The sequence below is a fragment of the Mauremys mutica genome, chromosome 6, assembly GCF_020497125.1.
Source record: "Mauremys mutica isolate MM-2020 ecotype Southern chromosome 6, ASM2049712v1, whole genome shotgun sequence".
Lineage (NCBI taxonomy): Eukaryota > Metazoa > Chordata > Testudines > Geoemydidae > Mauremys > Mauremys mutica.
This window is the reverse complement of record NC_059077.1, coordinates 96126921-96153867: the sequence shown is the minus strand read 5'-3', so window position 1 is coordinate 96153867 and position 26947 is coordinate 96126921. Positions and strand designations below refer to the sequence as shown.

The 26947-nt window shown below is 42.2% G+C and overlaps 1 protein-coding gene across 2 annotated transcripts; it reads right to left on the bottom strand.

Annotated features, from left to right (window-relative positions):
• On the bottom strand, positions 1–25383 carry PSAT1 (phosphoserine aminotransferase 1). 2 transcript variants are annotated; one of them, XM_045021740.1, is made up of 9 exons: positions 25252–25383; positions 20473–20533; positions 18895–18964; positions 17828–18033; positions 16686–16858; positions 14851–15020; positions 10464–10592; positions 6303–6440; positions 1–1817 (listed from the first exon to the last, which is right to left on the bottom strand). In XM_045021740.1, the coding sequence occupies exons 1-9, from the start codon at positions 25309–25311 to the stop codon at positions 1703–1705; spliced, it is 1122 nt and encodes a 373-aa protein (XP_044877675.1). In that variant the 5' UTR covers positions 25312–25383; the 3' UTR covers positions 1–1702. The 2 variants fall into 2 exon arrangements, with proteins under 2 accessions (XP_044877675.1, XP_044877676.1); XM_045021741.1 differs by lacking the exon at positions 25252–25383 and adding an exon at positions 24215–24500.
• Positions 25384–26947: the final 1564 nt, after the last annotated feature.

Here is a 26947-nt window from a genome sequence, read left to right as displayed (position 1 = left end):
TTCTGTTATAAGACTTTATTTTCTCCACAAATTAAACAAATAAATTGGCAACGAGTTCTTAAAACAGCAGTCATAAAACTACTACCTATCAATTGGAATTTAATTCACCGGTGATGTAATTCCATTGACTTCAGTGAAGTTACACAGGGATGAAGTGGTCCATCATTAAGATTATTAAAGCTTTAAACGCTGTTCTTGGCACTATATAAGAAGCAAAAGACATATTCCTGCCCCAAAGAGCTTACAGTCTGAACAAGACAGAAAAATCAAACACAATTACATTAGGAGGCCCAGATGACAGTGTTAACAGAATCATTTGTTCCTTTGTTGTTTTTGTTTCAACAAAAGGCTGCTGGCATTTTTATTGGCATTGACTAGTGACTGTGGCCTATGCAGAACAAATGAGTTTCAAGGAAAAGTTATGTGTGGAAAGAAGGTCACTGAAACCTGGGCTAGAGAGGGAGTTTTAGGTGTCCAGGAAAGCCTGGATTAAAGGCATGTAGGTGAGTGGGGGAGGGGTACAGTTTTCTCTGGCAGAGTGAAGGAAACAAGACGGGAGCCAAGACTTACACCAGCTGGATTTGTTCAGAGCCCCACATGTAAGATGAGAAGGCTGACGTGATGCGGAAGACAAAGGAAGCTAGTGAAGCAACCAAGGAGGAAATATCAGGCAAGGGAAACTGTGAGCTGGACTGCTAAGGAGCAAGATGGGATTGTGGTCAGTCAGTAAGGAGGAGGATGCAGTAATCAGGTGTTCCATCGAGTAAAACTTGGGAGTCCAGTTTAACAGAGGGTCAAATTAAAATGAGGGCAGTTCTTGTGGGGAGGGGAAAAAACACACAAAAAATTAAATACCCTACACTGGTTTCAAATATAAAATGCACACAGAAACAAACATCTTACACATTGATTTTACTACATACAAGTATGTGTCTTGTTACATCTCTACATGACAACACAAATAAAAGGCCTAACCATACAAACACTTACTACAATAATGCTTATCACTATATTAAAGTCAGTGGGACTCCTCAGGGTAGTGAGCCTCATGCTGGTGAGTAGGTCTGAAGTCAGGAAATGCCAACATCAGTTTCCCCAAGGACTATGGAGATGCATTCTTGGAATGTATTTGACATACCAATCAAGTATTTTCAATTACCATCAGTTCTAGCCTCATGTGCGTGTTCACAGTATTTATGAATTTCTGTTTATAGAACCAAGCACATGGTACCAAGCACTACTGAAATTTAGTGAGAACAAGGCATTAATTTGGGGGGGGAAAAAAGATTTTTACAGTTACAAAAAGATTAACAAAACAAGATTTTTTTTCCACACAACTGGGATAGCTTATGATCACAATATCTGTGTAAATCCATAGTAACACTTACAGCAGTGTAACTAAAATCAGAATCTGAGCTACATAGATTACAATACTATCCACTGTTAGATTGCCAATAAAGTTATTTGCTTTGCAAATTTAGGGACCAATCCTGTCATGTATTGAGTGTCCTCAACTTAAATGGAAGTTGAGGGTGCTCAAGATATTGTAGGACTGGGCCCTTCATCCTTATTTAGTTACCTACAATAGGTATATGAACTAAAACAAAATTCTTGTTTGCTAAAGTTGTGCATTTTATGCAGCATCACAATAAATGAAAAACCCTGTATGTTTTATTTCATATATGTGCAGCATTGCACCAATTCATGCACATTCATGCTGATGCATCTGCATGAAGCTTCTCATGAATGTTGCAAGCTTCTGAACATCTTCTATTGTCACAGCATTATATAAAGAAGCACGTATTCCTCCCACAGATCTGAATTGAGAGCAAAAAACAGTTATTTTTGTACATATCAGTAAAGGTGTGCTTACCATTAACTACACACAGCTATCTTCCCCTCAGTATATGGGGGATAATTCAAATTCATGGTAATGAGAGGCAACATTCCATCTTTTGAAATGTCCACGCAGCTTCCCTTGATGTCAATGGGAGCCAAGCATCTATTTTAGCTACTTATATGGCCTCCATTATCCTAATGTCTAAGCACCTTACAATCTTTAATGTATTTAATCTCACAACACTCCTATGAGATACAGAAGTGCTATTAACCCCATTTGACAGATAGGGAACTAAGACACAGCAAGATTACATGAATTGCTCAAAGTCACACAGAAAAGTCTCTGGTGGTGCTGGAAACTGAACGCAGGCCACCCAAGTCCCAGGCTAACATCTTAATCTTCCTCTCCTAAGCATGTACATAAGAACGGCCATAATGGATCAGACCAAAGGTCCATCCAGCCCAGTATCCTGTCCTCTGACAGTGGCCAATGGCAGGTGCCCCAAAGAGAATGAACAGACAGGTTATCATCAAGTGATCCATGCCCTGTTACCCAATCCCAGCTTCTGGCAAACAGAGGCTAGGGGCACCATTCCTGCCCATCCTGGCTAATAGGTCCATCAATGGCTATCTTTCATGAATCTATCTAGCTCCCTTTGGACCCCGTTATAGTACTGGCCTTCACAACACCCTCTGGCAAGGAGTTCCACAGGTTGACAGTGCATTGGGTGAAAAAATACTTTGTGTTTGTTTTAAACCTGCTACCTATTAATTTCATTTGGTGGCCCCTTGTTCTTGTATTATGAGAAGGAGTAAATAACACTTCCTGATTTACTTTCTCTATACCACTCATGATTTTATAGACCTCTATCATATCCCCCCTTAGTCGCCTCTTTTCCAAGTTGAAAAGTCCCAATCTTATTAACCTCGCCTTGTACGGAAGCCGTCCTATACCCCTGATCATTTTTGTTGACCTTTTCCGAACCTTTTCCAATTCCAATATATCTTTTTTGAGATGGGGCGACCACATCTGCACACAGTATTCAAGGTGTGGGCGTACCATGGATTTATATAGAGGCAATATGATATTTTGTGTCTTATTATCTATCCCTTTCTTGATGATTCCCAACATTCTTTTTGCTTTTTTGACTGCCATTGTACATTGAGTGGATGATTTCAGAGAACTATCCACAATGACACCACTCAAGAAAGATCTTGGAAAAAGCTAATTTAGACCCCATCATTGTATGTGTATAGTTAGGATTATGTTTTCCAATGTGCTTTACTTTGCATTTATCAACATGAAATTTCATCTGCCATTTTGTTGCCCAGTCACCCAGTTTTGTGAGATTCTTTTGTAGCTCTTCAGTCTGCCTGGGACTTACCTATCTTGAGTAGTTTTGTATCATCCGCAAGTTTTGCCTCCTCACTGTTTACCCTCTTTTCCAGATATTCATAAACTATGTTAAATAAGACTGGGCCCAGTACAGATCCCTGGGCATATCACTATTTACCTCTCTCCATTCTGAGAACTGACCAATCCATGAGAGAACCTTCCCTCTTATCCCAGGACTGCTTATTTTGCTTAAGAGCCTTTGGTGAGGGACCTCATCAAAGGCTTTCTGAAAAGCTAAATACACTATATCCATTGGATCTCCTTTGTCCGCATGCTTGTTGACCCTCTCAAAGAATTCTAGTAGATTGGTGAGGCATGATTTCCCTTTACAAAAGCCATGTTGACTATTTCCCAATAAATTATGTTCATCTATGTGTCTGACAATTTTGTTCTTTACGATAGTTTCAACCAAATTTGCCTGGTACTGAAATGAGGCTTACTGGCTTGTAGCTGCCAGGGTCACCTCTGGAGCCCTTTTTAAAAATTGGCGTCACATTAGCTATCATCCAGTCATTTGGTACAGAAGCTGATTTAAATGATAGGTTACAGATGACAGTTAGTAGTCCTGCAATTTCACATTTGAGTTCCTTCAGAACTCTTGGGTGAATACCATCAGGTCCTGGAGACTTATTACTGTCTAGTTTATCAATTTGTTCCAAAACCTCCTCTAACAACCCCTCAATTTGGGATAGTTCCTCAGATCTGTCATCCAAAAAGAATAGCTCAGGTTTGGGAATCTCCCTCACATCCTCAACAGTGAAGACCGGTGCAAAGAATTCATTTAATTTCTCTATAATGGCCTGATCATCTTTGAGTGCCCCTTTAGCATCCGATCGTCCAGTGGCCCCATTGGTTGTATAGCAGGCTTCCTGCTTCTGATGTATTTTTAAAAATTGCTATTACTTTTGGAGTCTTTGGCTAGCTGTTCTTCAAATTCTTTTTTGGTCTTTCTAATATTTTTACACTTCATTTGCCAGAGTTTATGCTCTTTTCTATTTTCCTCATTCGGATTTATCTTCCGCTTTTTAAAGGATGCCTTTTTCCCTCTCACTGCTTCTTTTACTTTGTTGTTTAACCACAGTGGCTCTTCTTTAGTTTTCTTACTATGTTTTTTAAATTGGGGTTTATATTTAAGTTGAGACTCTATTATGGTGTCTTTAAAAAGTTTCCATGGAGCTTGCAGAGATTACACTTTTGGTGCTGTACCTTTTAATTTCTTTTTCATTAACCTCTTCATTTTTGTGTAGTTCCCTTTTCTGAAATTAAATGCTACAGTGTTGGGCCAGAGTTTTCCCCACCACAGAGATGTTAAATTTAATTATATTATGGTCACTATTACCAAGCAGTCCAGCTATATTCACCTCTTGGACCTGATTCTGTGCTCCCCTTAGGACTAAATCAAGAATTGCCTCTCCTCTTATGGGTTCCAGGCCTAGCTGCTCCAAGAAGCAGTCATTTAAGGTACCAAGAAACTTTATCTCAGCATCCCTTCCTGAGGTGATATGTACCCAGTCAATATGGGGATAGTTGAAATCCCCCATTATTATTGAGTTTTTTATTTTAATAGCCTCTCTAATCTCCCTGAACATTTCAGAGTCACTAACACCATCCTGGTCAGGTGGTCTATAATATAGCCCTACTGCTATATTCTTATTTTTCAAGCATAGAATTACTATCCATAGAGATTCTATAGTACAATTTAGCCTTACATGGAGTTTACCACCAGCTTTGGGCTGCATTCCCAAGCAACCCAACTCCAAGAAGACCCAGTCCCGGCGCACTGGGGGCCACTACCAGCCTCACACCATCCACCGGCACCTCTTAACAGTTTCACGCCCTCTTGCTCCTCCGCATCTGTTGGCTTTCCCCCAGCCCTTAGTTTAAAAACTGTTCTATGACCTTTTTAATTTTAAGCGCCAGCAATCTGGTTCTGTTTTGGTTTAGGTGGAGCCCATCCTTCCTGTATAGGCTTCCCCGCTCCCAAAAGCTTCCCCAGTTCCTATTAAATCTAACCCCCTCCTCCCTACACCATCGTCTCATCCACACATTGAGACCCTGCAGTTCTGCCTGTCTAACTGGCCCTGCGTGTAGAACTAGAAACATTTCAGAGAATGCTACCATGGAGGTCCTGGACTTCAAACTCTTACCTAGCAGCCTAAATTTGGCCTCCAGGACCTCTCTCCTATCCTTCCATGTCATTGGTACCTACATATACCACCACCAGCAGCTCCTCCCCAGCACTACACATAAGCCTATCTAGAGATCTTGAGAGATCCGCAACCTTTGCACCAGGCAGGCAAGTCACCATGCGGTTCTCCCAATTGTTGCAAACCCAGCTATCTAGGTTTCTAATGATCGAATCACCCATTACTAATACCTGTCTCTTCCTAATAACTGAAGTTCCCTCCCCTGGAGAAGTATCCTCAGTGCAAGATACCACATCATCATCTGGGAGGAGGGTCCCAACTATAGGATTGTTTCCCTCTGCTCCAGTTGGATGTTCTCCTTCCGAGGCTTTCATCCTCCTCCCCAGCACAGAGGCTGTCAGGCCGGGGGTGGGACCATTCTACTGTGTCCCAGAAAGTCTCATCTATGTACCCTCATGTCTCCCTTAGCTCCTCCAGCTCAGCCACCCTGGTCTCCAGAGTCTGTACATGGTCTCTGAGGGCCAGAAGCTCCTTGCACCAAATGCAAACATACGACACCAGCCCATAGGGCAGGAAATCATACATGCTGCATTGGGTGCAACAAACTGGGTAACTCCCACTCTGTTGCTGGACTTCTACATCCAATATAACCCCTTTGCCCAACACACTGCCTGAATAACCAGACTAGGAAGAACTGCCAAAGGACTTAGATGGTGAGAACAGGAAGGAAGTTTTCCCTACCTTCCAAGCCCAAAGAAGCAGCAGCTCCTATTACAACCTCAGGACTGCCAGTCCCAATACTCCCACTCAGATGATAGTGCTGCTATAGTACTGGGGGAGAATGGCAACCATTTTGCCTCATTTTGCACAGGGACCTAAAAAAGTTATAACAAATGAATTCATCCCGGGCTTGTACTTACCGATGTCCTTTCAGGGAGATCATATTCAATTCCACAGCTTTATCAAGGAATTTCTTTTCCAGCGCTTCATCACCCTTAATATTGCCAATGCGGAATGGAACGTTCATTCTGCTTCGGCTCTCTCTCTCCACAGGGCATCTGAAAAATATAATTACATTTTGTCCTTAATCTAGGTTCTTTTTTAATCCATCTATGGAAGTTATAATGGATGTATTTGCCTGAGTAATCACGTTTGGTTAGCCACAAAAGTCACTCTCCCCTGTTGTTTCAGCCAGGGGTCACTTGAATGTTGATTTTATAATACGATTCTTTTTTAAATAGTATGCTGCTGTGATAACAAATGAAAGATTTGATCTTGCATTTCCTTGCACACACAAACTTTCACTGAGGAATGCAGGTTGTGCCCATACAGATTTTCAGTGCCAAAACATATCACAAATCCTTTTTAAAGTAGAAAGAGTAGAGAATACAATAGAATTCTTATTGGATGCAGAGCTTGCCAAGCCAATTTGCAGCAGTCTTGTCAGCGAAGTGCAGAGCCCTCAGAACACCGCCAGATCTAGTCAGAAGGCAGCTGTCAGTGATGTGTGACATTGCCTATCTTTGGCCACAGCCGCACGTGGGATTCTTTCGTTGGCCCCAGGTGTGTAGGCTGGCTGCACATTGACCCTACCCATTCAAAATCTGTTCACACGGGCCCTCGAGCAGCATGGAAAATCAAAACCAGGTAAGTTTAAGTATAAAGGTTTGACATCAGCTGCAGACCATCCTCTATACCACATCAACATCACAGAGAAATCTGCGCTGGGCCAGTAGGCCCATAACTGGTGCCTTGACAACAAGCGCGCTCTTGGGTGGTCAAAGAGGTCTGTGTATGGTGGGAGGTGCAGGTTTCCCCTGATCTTTCTCTGCCATTCTGACTGTAGCATTCTTCTCCATGACCATTGTGAGGAGTGATGTTGCTTAACACGGGAGCCAAAGGACTGGTGAAGGCTGAATCATCCCAGTTATGATGCACATGGTTGAGTGTAGTTGCAAGACAAATGGAGTTGCGAAACATGGTTAAGGCTAGGTTGAGGTTAGCTGGTCTAATCTTAGTCTAACTTCAAACTTCTTCCTCATCTATACACAGTGTCATCTTTTACCTTGATTTAGTTGGTCACAGTTCACCCTAGGTTTGGTCTTGATCAGTTAAATCAAGGTGAGAAGTGCTACCCTGCATCTAGACTAGAAGAAAAAGTTAATTGAGGTTAACTATCATGTGTTAGCTAACCTCAGCCTAATCTTAGCCACATTTTCTAGCCCAGACACATCCTTGATGTGGGATTTTCAAAGCAATCCGAGAGTTAGACCATGTCTACACTTACCAGTAGATCAGCACTGCTGTGATCGATGCAGTGGTGTCTATTTAGCGGGTCTGGTGAAGACCCACTAAGTTCATGACAGAGCGCTTTCCCGTCGACTCCAGTCTCCAGCTCCCTGAGACAATCAAGGTAAGTTCGTGGGAGAGTGTCTCCCATCGACACAGCATGGTGTAGATACCGCAGTAAGTCGACCTGAGCTACATAGACTTCAATTATGTTATTCACATAACTGAAGTAGCGTAACTTTGGTCAACTTACTACGGTAGTTTAGACAAGACTTTAGATGCCTTAGTGTGAGACTTTCAAAAGCAGCCAAGTGATTTAGGAGCATAAGTCCATTGACTTTCAATGCTCCTATGTCATGTAGGTGCTTCTGAAAGTCCCATTTACAGTTCCCATTGAAAGTCAATGGGATGTGCGTATCTCCTTCCCTTAATCTCCTTTGAAAATCTTAGCCTAAAAACAGAACCACTTATGTATTATGAGGATAGATGTTTTGTAAGAAGGATGAATGACTTCATCAAAAGTAAAGAGCAACCTTTCAACCTTAAGGCTTCCAGCAGCACTAGTTCTTCCTGGTACAGAAGGAAGACATGGAGCTGCAAGTTTCTGTTCTACAGAGCCACTATGTGGATTCTGTCAGGTGTCACTTAGTAATGAATTACTTTCAAAATTAAACTGCTTTCAATATCATCACATTGTTTGGGTGAGAAAGGGAATCCAGCTCCTCTACGTTCTTCATGAAGGTGTTCACTAACTTGCTAGTTACTTTGCATAGCTGACCTTTGCATTTGTCTTCATGCTGAAGCAATGATTGGTCACATGCCTCTGTATATGAAAGTTGCTCATATGCTTCAGATGAAAAATGGAAAATATGCATCACTTAAGATCTGAAGCTGCAAACACTCTCACACTTGAGTAACTTGTTGCACCACTGGAACTTTTGCAAGATCCTTATCAAACAATGCAGGTTACTAGTATATGTTAAAATAATAAATCATTTGATTTAGCTGTTTCATAACATCATATATGAAAGTACACGTGCTCCAAGTGGATTGCAGTATTGTGTTAAATATGGTAGGTTTGTCAATGCATTGAAAGACTTCTCACACTCTGGTTTGTCAGTGAGGCATTCCATGGCCTAGGAGGCATATCACAGCTGGACAGACAGCTTCTGCAAAGCCTTTACTTTCAATCAGAGGCACAGTATAAAAGGTTGCAATACATAATAAATTGCATACAACTCAGAAATTAGTAATTTGTGACTTTCAAACACAGCCTATTTACCCCATTTGTTTTTTATTCCCTGCTCACAACTATAGGTAGGTCTACACTTCAAACTGGGGGTGTAATTCCCAGCTCAAGGAGACATACCCACATTAACTCTGATCAAGCTAGCACACTAAAAACAGAAGTTTATCTTCCGCAACACAACCAGTGGGAGAGGCTAGCCATCATGAATATTTACTTATCTGAGATCCTTGGCAGGTACTCAGACCAGCCAGCCTCTTCCGCACCATGGCTACAATATCAAGCATGCTACCTTGATCAGACAGCTAGCACAGGTTTGTCTCTGAGCTGGAAATTACTCCCCCAGCTCCATGTAGACATACCCTTTGTAAGCCAGCCAGCCACAGCCATACATTTTATGTGTGTCACAAAATGTTTCGCAGGGATTGAGCCTGTTCTCACTGAAGTCAATGGGGGAAGAGCGGGGGGAGACTCACTTTTACTTCAATGGAGCAGACTTAAACCTCAGTCACTATACTGCCAAAGGCTAAGGATTATGTCCACTAATGAGATGGATAGGCTGAAAGCATCAGATATTACAAAGAGGTTATATCTTTTCCATATGAAGGCTGCAAACAATTTTCATTGAAAATCCTCCTCTGACTTTCTCCTATCATAACTAACTTGGAAAACTGGTTAAATCTGAGAATCTCTAGTTTTATCCTGAAGGCAAAATATTTCTGCAGAACTTGAATAATATTCGCCAGCCAGTTTGTCACTTATTAAACAGTTACCCTGGTTTAAAATATCAACTTTTGTCTAACGTTGGGTCCCTTCAGCTCATAAATAACTAGTAACCCTCCAAATCTGCCATAATGTTAAATTTCCTTGAAAAACACTTTCAGATGTATCTGATGAACATAAGCAAGTTATTAATTCTTTTTAGGGCTGATCTTCCTCCCATTCATTCCAAGGGGAGTTTCTAGACACTGATTTCTGTAAAAAGTAGGATTCAGCATTATGGGTGAGTACGAGCATGTCACTCACTGGTCCCTGGATGAAAGGACAGGGGAGAGTTTAGCACCATTTCTAGACTGTACAAAGAGTTGGTGTGAAGAAGAGATTGGGGTGGGGGAGCACATACTGCATCTTGTTAGAATATTAAAGCCCATTTTGGCATGTGTATTTTGAATCAGCCAAAGTACTTTCAGGGACATCGGCTATCAAATGTAGGTTATAGCATAAAAGCTTCTGCCCATGCATCCCTTACGGTGCAGAGATGGACTGCTTTTTCCTAGGTACTGAATTTTGTGTTTAGACAAGAGCTCTTAATATGCTTCCGCAATTGAGCTGTACAGGCTAAGATTTAAATAACTTCCCATCCCAATGCAACAGATTCAGATTCATCCTTGGACACTGACCAGAGAAAAGGAGTTTAAGGTCATGCTTGTGCTAATTAACTCCCCTCCCGCTGCCCATGATTTTAGCATTTGGAAAAAGTTTTAGCAGCACTCTTAATGTTTTAGTTTCACCGTTTTAAAGACCAAGACAAGTTATTGCAACTTACACATAGAATCCATTGGATTTGTCAATAATGTCATAAATCATTTGTGATTTGATTGAACTCTGTTTATCCATAGCTGGAACCCCACCATTGTTCTTTATCCATTCCAGGACCAAACTCATGATATAGATACTGAGGAAACAAAAGAAAACATTATGAAGTCATATTATTGAAAAAAATGGAAAAAAGTAAGTCATGTTTCATTCTGAAAATTTCTCAACAATTAAGTGGAGATATATTATTGTTTTTAATAACTTACACATTTAGCATCTGGACCACATTCCCAATAATGACAACTTTAAAGCAGGTGAAACTTCTGGGCCTAATAGGAGTAACTGTTAACTTCATAAGTGACAAGTCTGCTGGATGTAACCTAGTTCCTAGTGGAGTTTTCTCCATAAAATAATTGCACCACCTATTGACAGATGCTGCAGTCTTTACCAGGGCATGACTCCCATAGACTTCATTTGGGCATTTTGCCTCTGTAAGGACTGCAGAACAGAGACTAACTGGCAATTTCAGTAGAGAAATCTCAGGGAGAACCAGGGCTGGAACAGCAGATAGTGTTATAAACCCAGTGCCACTACACTGACAAAGCTTTGTGGATGATCTTGCATTGTACCTGCCTGCTTTATGCCAGAAATCTAGTCTTATTTTCATGACCATTAAACATACGTCCATGACCCCATTGTCATCTAAAAAGTTATTTTTCACATTAAACAATTATTCTTGTGGTAACAATACATATTTTATATTTATTAATTCCAATTCAAATCCTAAGCACAGAGCTGGAAGCCAGTTGATTTGTAGCCATGTGAAATCAACAGTCTCAAAGCCAGTTACCCAGTATTATGTAAAAATCTCCAAAGCCTTTTGCCTTTCTGCTTTGGCTACAAAAGTCTGCTTGTTCAAGTTCAAGCATTTCCCACGACTACACCACTTTACATAAACTGTTCACAAGTTTTCATGGCATATTTCCAAAATGTTTGCTTTTACTAATTCTTCTGGTACAGTTTCCAAGGAAGTTCTTAGACAACATTGCCCTACAAATCTCTCTCGTACAGATCTACCAAGAGATTGTTTTAACATCACTGTCTTTAATTTCCCCTTGGATGCTAAATCTTTAAACACTTCAGAAACGCATTGTGGAAGGAGAGAGGTTATGGAGTCCCTGTTATAAATTAACACAGCAGCTTATGGCTTTGAGGGCTCACCCCTGCAATCTTCATGACAGCGGAGTGTCATTTATCCCTATGCAGAGGTCTATGCATCATTTGATCTCTATTTTGAAGATTTAAGTGGTGCATAGCCTTTCTACTGGCCGACTGCATGGGGTAAATTTTGCAAATAGCTCATACTTACCCAAGTCTGTGGGGCGACTTAGGCAAGTAAGGTTTGGAGGTCTGAGCCCTAAGTGATGCTCTTAAACCAGACAGCAAGAGAAAATCCCCTACCCTTCTGCCATGCCAGTCAAAAGGATTTGGAGAAGCTTTAAATATAAAATAAATCCTTGGAACTGAGAAATGAGATTTCTCCAGCAAATTTGCTATTAATTTTAGCAGAGGAGCTTAGTGTCAGAAAGTCAAGACTCTTAGTGCCAATAGGTTAAGACTATCAGCATCACATTAATTTAATTCAATGTTCTGCTAAGTGGCTCATGCAAATTCGGTTAATATTTCCTACCTATTTGCCAGCTAGCCCTGGAACAGAATAGGGGGAGGCAGAAGGAAAGGAAAGAAGCTTTGCCATTTCCTTACAGAACAGAACAGGCATCCTAAAACCAAGCCAAACAGATCTGTATCCTGCCAAAAATTTAGGTCAGTCTTAAACACTGATTCTGGAACATCCTCCAATGTGGTTCACTGGCATGAAGTAAAACCTGGCCAAGTACTGGGTGGGAAGAAGGAAGAGACTTTGGATCAAAGTGACTGCATTTCCCACTCCAATTGATGTTATTAATAGATATGCAGTTATAGCTGAAAAGGCACTTCTATTAGAAACAAATCACCACCAATGACTGAAATTTCTCAGTGTTCTTTTCAGCCGAGAAATGAATTTTTGTTTGCCTCTCAAATGTGGAATCAGCACTGTTGGAGTTTCAAGGTATGGTGAGTTTTTTTGTTTGTCAAATGGAAACACTTTTGCATTTGAAAAACCATGAATGGCTTGGATTTAAAACTTGTCATGTCCAAATACATGGTATTCAGTACAGAATGTGTACTTTGGCGAGCAGGAAAATAAGTGGTTACAAAATAAAGGTTTTTAATCAGCCAGTAAAAACAGCCTACTGAGCATACACAGCACTTTGTTACCCAGTTAAGTAAACAGAGAGAGCAAATATGTAAATACATGTACAAAGACCTTTATATTAACAAGGTCAACCCCCCTCCTCCCCTGAACAGCCTGTCCAACTTTTAAGAGGACTTCAGGAGGGACTCAGTAGGAGGTGCCATCTTTGGGCCCCAGTACCACCAGTTTCAAATGTGCATGCTCTATAGGGTGCGATGCACTTTGGAGTACAAAGCACCAGAGCCAGAGTCTGAAATGAATGTACAGTCTCTAGATTTAGTGCTCCATTAATAAATATAAATAGTAATATTTCATTTCAGTGATTCACATTAAGTTACAGTGCCCACATCACTGGTAACTTGACCCACTGCACATATATACTAAGTTAAGGCATTAAGGTAGACCCCAAATACAAGGATTATCATGCCTATGATATATACTGAATGTTCGATACGGCCCAATCCTAGTTTATGCTGCAAACAATGCTGAAATTCCTGACATGTGGGAAAAAACGAGCCATAAAATTGTATTAATGTAAGTTTTGAACCGAAGGATTTTGATCTTAAAAAGCTGTGTACTCTTTCCAAAGTTTCCCAGAAAACAGCATTCCGGGGTACAGGGCATACACTTTTTTTAAAGTGAGTTTTGGATTAGAACAATGGCTGTATTTTATTAAATCACCTTTATATTGCACAAACTGTACAGGAATTGCTTCCAATCCCACTGAAGTCAATATAAAAGTTTTACTAAAGATGAGGCAGGATTGGGCCTACATGTCTTTTGAATCTTCCACTAGCAAAGCCTGTTTTCGCTACTGTCAGCAGTTCAGCATCATTATGCAGTAGCTGTGGAAGAGCAAGCTGTTGTGCCTCATCTAGTCACAAAATTGCCAGATACATTCTGATTCTATGATCTTGATTGCTGTTGATGATTATGAAGCAGAGAGAAGAGTTATTTTTGGATGCCAGATTGATCCTGAAGTGGTAATCGGCGCAAATTTACTATGAAAAGCTCTGATGGAGGATAAATACAAGATCACCAAGATGCCAGTTTTCATACTCTTGACTACAGTCTCACTTTAACAGCTATTGCAGTAAATGGACGTCGCAACAATAGAAAATGTTTTAGGAAAAAGTCATTTAAAAGAATAAGTCTCTGCCATCAATGTTTTCCAGCAACAAAGATACAGAGGGATTCAGATGTGCAGGATGCACTTTGAAAGGAAGGCCCAAAGTTGTGTTTGCTGAAGGGATCCTCCACACATAGCTACCCTTCTTCCTCCACCCATCATACAGATAAGGGATCAGCCACCTCCACAGTACCATTCCCCACTCCCAGAGGCTACACGGGAAGGAAGGAGGTGCAATGTAGAGGCGAGATATGCATTGTCCCCTCCACCCTGAAGGGGGGTTCACTGCTTGAGGTATTCCATGGGCAGGGAAAGGGGGCCCTGGATGTGCTGTGGAGACAGAAGATGTAGGTGTAGATGGCTCTGGCCTTCAGTATGTTGCTGGGGATCTGCGTGCTCTAGGGTCTGAAATGCTGGCTGCTCTGGCAGTTGGAGGGAAAGTGGAATAAGCCCTGGCCTTTGAGGGAAGGTTTTGTGGGAAACTCCATGCAAGGAACTTTGGGGAGTTTCCAACTCCCTATGAAGGTTTTTTCCCCCTGTGTGGATATTTGGACCTTAGGTTTGTCTGCTGAAGATGGGAGCTAAATCAATCTGGACTGACTGAAGATAAAGACTAAGGACCAAATTCTCTCCTTGCATCAGCTGAGGCATCACCACTGAATTCACTGGACCTACTTCAGTTTATGGTCAGCACAGAATTTGGCCCTAAAACTGCCATAGCGTGGAATCATCATCTAAAAAGTAAACACTGTATAATAACTTTTCAACTCCCTCCTTCAACCCTGATTTAAAACACAGGGTTGGGGCTTACAAAAGTAGTTCCCTCACTCAAAATCATAATGATTTGATTTACTGTACTTTATCCTCCAGCCTATTTGTGACCTGGTAGCAAAATGTACATTCAGTTTCTGAAACCTTTTCTGACAACAGCAGCAGATGCCAGCCTAGTAGTTTGCTGGAGGAACAAGTTACCTGTAGCATGGAGGAGTGTTATATAATGAGCCATTTCCTGCTTGTACTTTATAGTCCAATACTATAGGGCATTCTTTGAGTGCAAACCCCAGCAAATCCTCGTGCACTATTACCACAGTTACTCCAGCACAGCCAACGTTCTTCTGGGCACCAGCAAAAATGACACCAAACTTTAATAGAAAGAAAAGGATTTTCTTAGAAGCAATGACTTAATCAGGAATATTATATAGTTATAAGATCTGTCTCTTTATAAATTTCAAGACATATGCAGTGTTATCTGAATGGCTAAGAAAACATACCCCAATTTTTGAGGAGTGAAGAAGGATCATTTTGATTTCAGGGGTCACTTCCAAATTTCAGATAATCAACATTTTCCTTTGTTTATCAGTACTGTCAAAATTAAATATCTTCTTTCATCTGAGGCAGTTCACTTCAAGAACCATCTCACTTTGTCTACCAAGGGTCCATCTAGTAGCCACAAATTATTCTCAGAGAAGCCTGTCTCCATCTGTTAGTACCCCGAAACAAATTGCTTGAAAACACATAGCAGCATTTTCAACAAACCCCCACTGGTCCAGAACTGGCATCCTATAATCTCTAGCTACTCAAAGGGAAGTAAAGGAAAGGAGACTCAATGAAACCCAAATAGGAGATGAACTATTTGACCCTACTTTCCCCTGGCACAAGTTGCAATGGACAGTCCGATGCCTATGTTTCACTACAAGAGAAAAAGTACACAAATCAATAACACTTCATACTTCCATAGTGCCTTTCATGCAAGAATATCAAAGCACTTGAGAAATACTGGTAAGTGTTATATCCCTGTTTCACAGAGATTAAATGACTTGACTATGGTAAAGGCTAAGAGTTTTGTCATGGTTATTTTTAGTAAAAGTCACGGACAGGTCAACGGCAATCAACAAGAATTCATGGAAGCCATGACCTGTCTGTGACATTTGCTGCTGCAGCTCCATGATTTCCCCTGCCACCATGATGGCTGGGAACTCTGGGGTTCCCCCTCTGCCCAGAGCAACTGGAAGCTGATGGGCGTTGGGGGAGGGGGGCTGGACTTGCACCCACGGTGGCTGGGAGCTGCAGGGTGACCATATTTCCCATAGAGAAAATGGGACACCCCAGCCCTTTGCCCTAGGCGTCCCCCTTTCCCCTGTGTGAGGCTGTTGCCCATCCCAGGAAGCCTGAGGCGGGCCCCCCTCCAGAGTCTGTCACCTGTCCCTGGAAACTTGCAAGGGGGCCCGTCACTGGAACCCTGCCAGGGCCTTGACGGCTGCCAGCTCCAGTTCCACAGCTCCAGGGGCTGATGCAGAGAATGTCAGAGGTCTCTGGAAGTCATAGAGTCCATGACAAACGTAGCCTTAACTATGGTCATACAGCTTGTCCATGGCAGAGTCAGGGGTAGAATCCAGAAGTCCCGACACCTCATCCCCGCTGTAACGACTCGAAGTAAAGCTAATACTCAAGAGCCTTCAGCATCACTTACGACAATACAAACAACTATCTATCTTAGAGGATTCTTAGTGTAAGGCCATGATTGTCTCTCTTTTAATGTGGTGAACAGTGCAGAGCACTCACACGACACTAAACATAAAATCTGATGTGTCCAATTCTTAGTGAACAAGATAGCACATTAGAGACACAATATTCAGACTGGAGTGCCTAATTCCTTATAAAAGTACCTAAAAAAAAAAGGAGGCCTCTGCTCCAACAGCTTCAGTGGGAATGGAGAATGCTCAACACAGTCCAGCCACCTTTTTGTCTAATCCAAGTTTGAAGATGTTGGACTGCACTTTGTAGAGCGAGCGTGTTTGATACTGTACCTTGGAAATATCTACTGGTCTGGACAAGAAATTTGATGACATATCACACACCAAGACTGCTCCATTGACATCAGGTACAAAGTCAAACTCCACACCATGAACAGTCTCATTAGCACAGTAGTAGACATAAGAGGCATCCGGTCTGAGATTCCAGCTGCTTGTGTCAGGAATTTCTGAGACAGATAATAAGAGGAGAAACAAAGGTTACCGAAAACAGCTAGACTCAGCACTCTAATTTTACTGGTGTGTAACTTTACTTTGGCACTGAACTTTAAATTGCTATTGAGAGTGGTTTTATTGCACTAGGTAACAATAGTTTTTACCAGCAACAAATCAAATTCACCTGTAGGCTAGGTACAAAAAAAAGCCTACTGCCCTGAGAATAAAGAAGAATGCACCCATCCCTAAAGCCTCTAGTCTGCACCCACTGAAGAAAAAGGAAAAACTCCAATTAACTTTAATGGGTCCAAGAGAGCTCATAACATTATAGGTAAAAATTAGGAAACAACAGGATGATGTTAAAGCCACGGCTACACTTGCAGACGTAGAGCACTGAGAGTTAAACCTGCCTTTAGAGAGTGCAGTAGGGAAAGCGCTGCAGTCTGTCCACACTGACAGCTGCTTGCGCACTGGCGTGGCCACATTTGCGGCACTTGCAGTGGCATTGGGAGCTGCATTATGGGCAGCTATCTCAGCATGCAAGTGACTGCAACCATACAGTTTCTAGGGGCTGCTCAGTCTAGTTTTAAAAAGTCCTGAGAGATGGGGCTTCCCCTTCCTTCCTCAAAGGAGAATATTGAACAGTCTAATGGCTCTCACTGTCAGGCAGAACGCATAGATGACGTTGGCAGTTCAAAAAAGGTTAAAACATAAGAACGTAAGAACAGCCACACTGGATCAGACCAAAGGTCCATCTAACCCGGTATCCTGTCTACAGACAGTGGCCAATGCCAGATGCCCCAGAGGGAGTGAACCTAAAGGTTGGGCGCTCAAGTGTTTAACTGGTTCTATTCAGTAACCTCACAAACATTTCTGGAATGATTCAAATGTGGGAGAATTGTTCCTCTAGAGCAACTTGAAAATCTTGTTAGATGTGACTACATGCAAGATTTTCAGACACAGCAAGCTAAACGTCAACTTACTTGTGTAACTTCCAAGTTTAGGATGAACAATGTTCACTTTGGCATATTTCTCTGCCTCCTTAGCTGCCTTTGCTGACCAAGCTCCAGTAACCACATAATCTGCGCATCTTCCTTCTTTTAGTCCAATAAGGTTAAGTGGAACAGCACTGAACTGACCAGACCCACCCCCTTGGAGGAAGATGACTTTATAGTTTTCTGGAATATTTCTGTGTAAAAGAAGGAAATTAGTTTTCTATTTCAAACAAAATTATGCACAGGACTTAGTACACTCTTTGCTGCTACGCTTGCTGCAAAAGTCTTATGAAAATTATACAAGTTTTAGATAGGGTCATTTCAAAGACATTAAAGCAAAAAGTTAACAGTTTGGTATTGGTTTGATCTAGGTATGAGGAGCCATTTCATTGGTCAATACAAAACATTTTAAGATGGTCTCACAAAAAACCTTGCTCGTTTCTGACACTAACAATAAACAAAGCCATTCCCTAGTACTAATTCTACTGTAGCATGTATAAACAATAAGTAAGATGGTGTATACGTACAACAGAATTAATGTTCATGAATGGATTTATTGTTAGTCTCACAGAAAATTATATTTTTCCATTTCGTTTAATATATAATTTCAGTGTCAGAAACAATCTGTTTAGAAAAAAGAATGGACTCCTGAAGGCAAAGATTTACAGATAGGTCTATTGTTATGGTAGATGTATGCTAAAAGTGTACAATTAATGAGCTTAAAAGTGGAGTTTAACTTTAAGAGACCAAATTTTAAAAACGTGCATGTACAATTGTATCTAACAGGATTGCTGTCGTTTAGGAGGTCTATATCCATGACAGATTGGAGTTTGAAAAACATGCTATTTTGAGTTAATAAGATTCTATAAAAGCATATGAAAAGTTTCTTAACCTAATAAAAACACTTCAGGCATACTCAGATAAAACAAAAACTAGCAAACGGAAGATCAATTTCAGTCCCAAATTTATATGTTTTATTATCACTATAGTATCTGAAAAACAGGTGATGTGAAGGGCTTTCACATTAATCATAGTTAAAAATACCCAAAACTTACAGCAATTCACGCAAGAGATTTTCAGCTGTGTTTATAATTTTTGAGAAATCAGATGTCCTATGGCTCATTTCTATAGGATGGAAAAAAAATAGAGATAATGTGAAAAAAACCATATCACAACTTGACTTTATAAAACAGCTGGATAAGCGGCAAAGCCTTCTGTAAGCCACTTGTCCCCGATATAAACCACAATGCTTAATATTTTAATAATACTTTGCTCACATAGTTCCCAACTCAGCAAAGCACTTAATCACATTCGTAAGTCCATCCCTAATTCAGCAAGCAGCCGCTCCAAAACCCACTGAATTCAATGAGAGCCTTTCCACTGAATTCAATGAGCACTGGCTCAAGCTTCAAGGCACTAATGCATGCGTTTAAGTGCTTTGCTGAGTCAGAGCATGGTGCCTTTCTGCTGAAGAACATGAACCACACTAAAAAGGCTGGTATGTATTATTCCCATTTTATAAAAAATAAACTGAGACAGAGACATTAAGGCCCAATTTTTCAAACACGGAAGCTTAGCCGAGTAAGGGGCTGGATTTTCAGATGTGACATGCATCTGCAGCTCCAGTTAAGTTTCATCCCACACCTGGGTGCGCTACACCTCTGAAATTCAGAGCAATTTTTAAGATGGTTAGTGCCATGTTTAGCTATCTAAATTTGAAATCTGGTGCCAGGGATTTGCCTAAGACCTCAAAGCAGACAGTGGCAGAATTTGGATTAAAACCCAGGTCTCCAACCAGACTCCCAGGCCCATGCTCTAACTCCCTCCCTTTTAAGTCTGTTTTTGGTAACAATCCAAGTATATTTTCAGTATAGAGCTGCTCTGTAACCAAAGTGTAGTTTTTAAGGGGCTTCTTTGTTCAATAATCCTGTTGAAGAGCTAAGAATCATTAATATTAATTCTCATTATCAGACCTGTACTCGCTCTATTTGTAGAAGTTTGTGACTTATTACAAAATAAGGCTCTGATCCTGTAGAGCAAGACTGCTAAGTGCATTGCATAAACTTTTTCTTTTCTTCCCTTCTTTGTTTTTTGTTTTGCAAGTTTGGGCTCTGAACAGTGAAACAGACATGCATATGGCACAAAAGACAGCAAACAAGACACCATATTTCCTTCTTAAATATAAACGTGGCTTCATATAAATTTGGAAGATTTATACAATATAGATAAATATAATATAGTGGCATCAAAAAGGCATTTCTTCTCCACTGACAAAATTAATGAACAAACATCTTTTGCAAAGATCCAGAAGCACTAGCTATGATTTGTTGTGTTCCTTGACTCTGGGCCTCAGTGTGGAATCGATAAAATATAAAATAAATAAAAATATAAAATATCTCTGTCCACATGTCACTTCATAACCTTCTAGTGGATGATTGTTTTCTTCCCTACACTAATGTGTAAGCAGATCCTCAGGACTCAGACGCCTTCCAGAGGTTAAAGGGGTAATAAATTTTAAAAGGAAATGCGACACTTGATTGAGATCTACAGCTCAGAATTTCTTATACTTATTTCATAATCCAGCTAAACTTCTAAACTCCGTAAAACACAGAATAATTTTAAAAAAGCCTTACCAAGTACACTTATACCAAGTCCTTTGTAGTCCACCAACTCTTTCTGTGCTTCTAGCAATACCTACCCACCCCCCAAAAAAAAGAAAAAAAAATCAATTTGTCATCATTGTGTGCCAGCGTTGAAGCATAAACATCCCAACTACCGCAGACTGGGTCAACGTGACATTTCTCAGTCCATTATAAAATTACTGAAATTTCAGATACTACTATAACTTCACCTTATCTACAAGCTTGTCAGATGATGGGATAATCAAATCATGTGCCCACTGTGGGTATTCTTCATCTCAAGTCATAGTCCTATGGTTCAGAGCAGCATGGTTTTGCTGGACCTTTCCACCTCCTTTGTGCTGATTTAAACAACAACAAAACTTGGAGCATATTTTAGCTCCTTCTATCTGTAGATCACCAATAAAAGCAAATCGGTATTATCTACAGATGGGGAAACTGAGGTTGAGAGTTATGGCCAGAAGCAAACTTGTGAATTCTGGGTGGCTTACCTGGAGACAACTTAAAGGGGTTTGATTTTTCAGAGCACGGGTGCTCAACTCTTCCTGATAATCACCTTTCTTTAAGGTGTCTCAAGTTGGGCACCCAATAAATAAATAAATAAAATGATGTGCCCCCCAAAAAAGTCACTGGTCACTTTTGAAAGTCTAGGCCTAAGTGACTTGATGCCCCAGCATGTCCTCTCCTGTTGCTATCATACACCAGTGAGCTGCACTCAGGGTCTAACTATTAAACCATGTTGCCCACAACTGGAATAATTCTTAGCTCTCAAAATGAAAATAATATTCTCTCTGTCTCCCCCCTCAAAGGAGAGAGGAGAGTGAAGAACTCAACAAAGAGCTCGCCTTGGCGAACATAAGCACACCATTTATGGATTTGCCAAGGAATCATACACTCTGGAGAATTGCACAAACTAAGTGTGATGCATGACCAGAAAGGGTTAAGCATCCTGCAGGATGAATGACTCAAATTCAACCCTTAAAGAAATATGGGGAGATAATGTTGGTGTGTTTGTGTATTTACATATATATTGGTAGGGGTCAACAACGTAATCAACAGTCCCTGTCTATGCTGTATTCTGTTAATTCAGAGATCAAAAGAACATCTTAACATTTAAATGAACTGTAAACATAGGATGTCTCTAGTCATCTCTTTTTTAAATGTATAGCAAATCTGCGAATGGTGGAAAGACAGGCAATTACCTTGTGTCAGGGGTGGCCAACCTGAGCCTGAGAAGGAGCCAGAATTTACCAATATACATTGCCAAAGAGCCACAGTAATAAGTCAGCAGCCCTCCAATCTGCTCCCCCACCTACTCACCCCGCTCCCAGCACCTACCACCCACCAGCAGCCCCACCAATCAGCACCTTCTCTTCCTTCCCCACACCTCCTGATCAGCTATTTCATGCCGTGCAGGAGACTCTGGGTGGGAGGAGCAAGGGCATGGCAGGCTATGGGGAGGGCGCAGGAAGGAGTGGAGTGAGGGCAGGGTCTGTGGCAGAGCCAGGGGTTGAGCACTGAGCACTCCCCGGCACATTGGAAAGCTGGTGCCTGTAGCTCCAACCCCGGAGTCAGTGCCTATACAAGGAGCTGCATATTAACTTCTGAAGAGCCACAGGTTGGCCACCCCTGCCTTATGTTCATCTGTTTGAGTAATTACCAGGTGATGCTTAGGAAGTAAACCTACTTCAAAGTCACCTGGTTGCCTATTGTTTACCCAGGACTCTATGGTCAAGTGGATGCTAGAACACTGTGGGTCCTGATCCTGTCATCTCAGATCTGCTTATGCTTCATTAGGGGAAGTTTGAGTCACAAGATTGAGATCCCTGAATATGATATTGGACATTGGAATATAACCTATGGGCTAAATTCTAAAAGAATTCTTTGCAACTACAAAGCTCACCATCTCTGCTATGAATCAGAACCTCAATAACTGAACTCATGTCTATGAATGTTGATCTTTTAACCATGCTCTCTTTTCTTTTTTAATAAATTTTACTTTAGTTAATAAGAATTTGCCATAAGCGTGTATTTGGGTACAATCTGGAATATTCATTAACCTGGGAGGTAATGTGTTCGTTCCTTTGGGATTGGTAGAACCTTTTCTTTTTTATATGATGAAATAAGATTTTCAGAAACCCTCATCATTCTTGACTTGGCTATCGAGGTGGAGGACTGAGGCTGGGTTACTTTAAGGGAACTGTATTGTTGGGTTCTGGGCAACCAGTGAGGAGGTAAAAAAGCTGTTTGTGCTGGCTTGGTAAATCTAGAGGATTGGAATATCCCCCAGCTTTGGGGATTGTCTGCCCCATTCTTTGCAGTTCACCCTAATTGAGTGAACTCAGCTGGCTACCCTGGGATCCCTGTCACACTAAGCAAACTGCCTTCCCAATAAGAAATCTGCATGACCTGTTGAGGGTACCAGGTGGTCACCACCTGACTGATCTGGAAAGAGTGTCACTTTTGATAGCTACAGACTGTGAACTTTGGACTAGTGGACAGCACGTGCAGATTGGCTCAGGAGGAAAAAAAATTATCAAAACACAAGCAAGATACAAAAACAGTGTTATGTATTAGAGTAACATTGTTTCGGGGGAATTTGTAATTAAAAGGGAGGGAGGGAGATTACTTTTACAAAAGAATATGCTTCTTCCTCTCTCACACGAACAGTCTCCCTCTCCCAAGTCTTAAAACAAAATGTGCAAAAGTCAACAGCTCCTGGCATTCCTTTGTTTCAACGGGAGTTTGGGGAATGCAAGGAAAGCAGGATTAGACCCTACTAAAACTGAAGTGAAACATTCCATTGCAAGAGTCTTGCAGTTTCCAAACAAGGGGGGCAAAAACAAACTAACGAATTGTAGAGCTTGATCCTGTCCTCCCTCGCTCACAAAAACAGTTCCTTAGTCACACAAGTAATCCCATATAGTCACATGACTACTAATACTTCGCAATTAAATGACTGCAGGATTAAACGTTAGAGCAGCACCAATGAAAGAGTGCTTTACTGGCTAAATGCTCTGTTAGAAAAAAACAAGTTTATTTGCAATATAACCTACAAAATATTTCCAGAAAATTCATTAGATGCCGCTCCATAGACTCCTGACTCTGAGAAAGAACAGCAGCTACGTAACAAGAATGTGTTAGAACAAATCCAGACACAGAAGTCCTAAAAACAAAAAATGCTGACAGTACATAACCATTGTGCGGAAAATTGGAAGCTTTAAATTGAAGCATGAGCCACTCCTCCACCCAGATGTAATTGGATAACTGATAGCTGCTGATGCAACTTTCCAAAGGATTGAGTCTATACTTTAGACCAGGGGTCGGCAACCTTTCAGAAGTCGCGTGCCAAGTCTTCATTTATTCACTCTAATTTAAGGTTTCGCGTGCCAGTATTACATTTTAACATTTTTAGAAGGTCTCTTTCTACAAGTCTATAATATATAACTAAACTATTGTTGTATGTAAAGTAAATAAGGTTTTTTAAATGTTTAAGAAGCTTCATTTAAAATTAAATTAAAATGCAGAGACCCCCCGGACCAGTGGCCAAGACCCAGGCAGCCTGAGTGCCACTGAAAATCAGCTCACGTGCCGCCTTCGGCACTCGTGCCGTAGGCTGCCTACCCCTGCTTTAGACATTATCATTTTTTCCATATAAAAGCGATTAAAGAATGCTCCTTCACTTAGCTCAAGCTTTATTTGCTGTAATTACACTAACGAATCTGCAAATACTTACCTCCCATACTGAAGTGGTGTATCCAACAATTAACTACAAAATTATCAGGTTTTGCAGTTAGGAGAACTAGATTACTTTGACCTTTTATTTTCCGCAGTAATAAGGGCAAGTTTTATTTCTAGAAAGAAAACTCACTGGTGGGTTAATAGTACGCATTTTTAAGCTTAATTTTTCACAGTCTGCAGATCTGCAATGACAATAACCAAATGGGAACCTGCCCCTTTTCTCAAAACTGCAATATGCCACAAAAAACTGACAGCGAGAATTACCTAACATGCCAATGAGTTATACCTGAAAGCAATGGACTAAGTCTCTAGCCTTGGAACAAAATTAATTACAGATGACCAACATGCTTCAGGTTTAGCAGTTTAGGGGAGAAGACTAGTAGCTACCCACTTGGGTTAACAGTAAAACAAGTCACCTGCAATGCAGGCATTGCTTTAACCGTAGGTACTGGAGCCAGCATCCCGAGAGGGGCGCTCTCCCTTAACCACAGTCTGAGCTTCAGGAGAAAGATCCCTGGTTTCAAACTGGAGTTTGACCTATCACAGCCCCTGGTAACACTGATCCCTGGCAGGTCTCCGAGCCTGCATCGGCGGTGCCGAGCTGAGGATACTTTTAACAGGAGAAGCAGCCAGCCCGCCGGTGCCTGCACGCCCGCAGATTTCGCTGACTTCAGCGGCACCCAGCCTCTGCTTTACCCATTTCAATCCTTACCCCTCCCTTTCCCCCCAGGGCGCACCGCCTCCCCCGGCCCGTGCTGAGCGATCGGCGGCGGTGCGGGGGGACAGGGGGCTGCCAGCCTGAATCACCCCCAACCCAATTCCAGACGAGCCGGATTCACCCCCTGCTAAATGCCGCCGAGTCCGTCTCCCCCCATCTCCGGTGCAAGCCCGAGCGCTCCCGCTGCAACAGCGTCTTGTTCCATTCCCGGGGGCGGCCGCTTTCCTCCCTCTGCCAAGCCCCCGCGCAAACTCCCGTTCGCGGAGCCCGCCCCGCGCCAGGCTGCCGCAATTCCCGCAGCCGCGGGCACTCACCGCGCGCGGCAGCTTAGCGGGTCCCGCGCTGAAGTTAGCCACCTGCCTCTTCGCGTCCATGGCCGGAAGATGCTGCTCCGGCCGCCCGCGGGCCCAGCTAGAGCACAGGGCAATAATCACACTCAGCGGCCTGGCTTCCTATTGGCCCCTGTCACACGGGTCTGTTTATACCCACGCTCTGATTGGCCGCCGGGATGCGAGTAGCGCAATCATTGGCCCAGTGGCCACGAGCCCGCAGCGTGATCGTTCCGCCCCCCATGCAAGGCAGAGCCGAGATTGCGACATTCTGCCGCTGTAAACTGGAGGAGGCGGGGAGGCTGCCTGGGACGACGCTCTGCGAGTCAGTGCTGGCCCTAGCCATGCTCCCCTGCATGCCGCCTCTTTCTATTGGCTGCCCCAGGCACCTGCTTCCTTCGCTGGTGCCGGCAGCCGGCCCCGGTCAGGACTCTGGGGGAGCCTCCTTTCTTGGAGCATACTGTCTGCAGGGCAAGAAGCTTACACAGCTTTGACCTTCCTGGGTCTGACCTCGGAGCATTCAGCATCCCCTTCTCACACCATGCGCTTCCCACAGCAAGTCTGCACAGGCAGAGGGCCCTGCACCCATCTCTTAACCAGCGTAAAACAGACGGTTTATTCATCGACAGGAACACAGCGTAGAACAGAGCTTGCTATTACAGACATCAGTGACTTTCAGCCAAGTCCATCTTGGGAATCCTGGATTCCCCTTTTCCAGTCCCCCCACGCAGACTGCCGGCCTCCAGCCCCCCAACCTCTGACACCCCCCCTTGATGCCCCTCCTCCTTCTCTTTGTCTCGCTTCCCGGGCCAAAGGTGTCACCTAGTGGCACCGCGGCCTGGATCTCAGGTTACCTAGGTGCAAGTAGCTGGGCAGTCTCACTTGCCCTGAGGGCAGAAGCAAAATCACACACCCAATTCCCACCAGCTAAGTATTGGTGTAGTACACTGGGAAACAAAGGCACACGCAGTATTGGTACTGTATAGGACAGCAAGACGCACATGCAACATAACAAGATAAATAAAACCCTACTTCATGACATCCACAGAACAAACTACAGGCTGCCTGGGATGGGCCCTTTAAGGTCATCAAGCAGCTGAATGAGGTAAACTATATAGTGGAACTGTCTAACTGGGCTCACAGCCAATGGGTACCATTGCAACATGAAGAAGCCATACTTTGACAGGCAGAATTTGGTACTGGCCGTGTGTGGCCAGTGGGAGGAGCAGGGAGATGACCCCCTCGTGGATCTATTCCCTGCGACAGGGGCCGGCCCTTTGCCAGAATCAGTTCCCCTCTCCGACCAGCCCAGCATTACTTTCTTATTTTAGCTTTTCTTGTTAAGATTCAGATTTTAAAATTTCTCTCCCTTTCATATAAATATTATCTCCTGAAGCTTCAACTTACCAGGAAATGCACACAGAGAACTCCCACTGGAATGAATGTAGATTGGGGTGCAGAGCCTCTGGTATGATTGGATCCCTTTAAAGTTAAACTGCATTCTTTAAAATGACACTTCCAAATAGTTTAGGCAAAACTCTAGATTACAATTAAAGAAAGCGCTTGAGGTGATGGGGCAGGGAGATTGTAAAAGAAGTGACATGAACAGATATGTTTGTTTTCTTCTTTTCCTTTTTTTTAAATTTAATATGAAAATTCCTTTTCAATTTTTTGGTTGAAA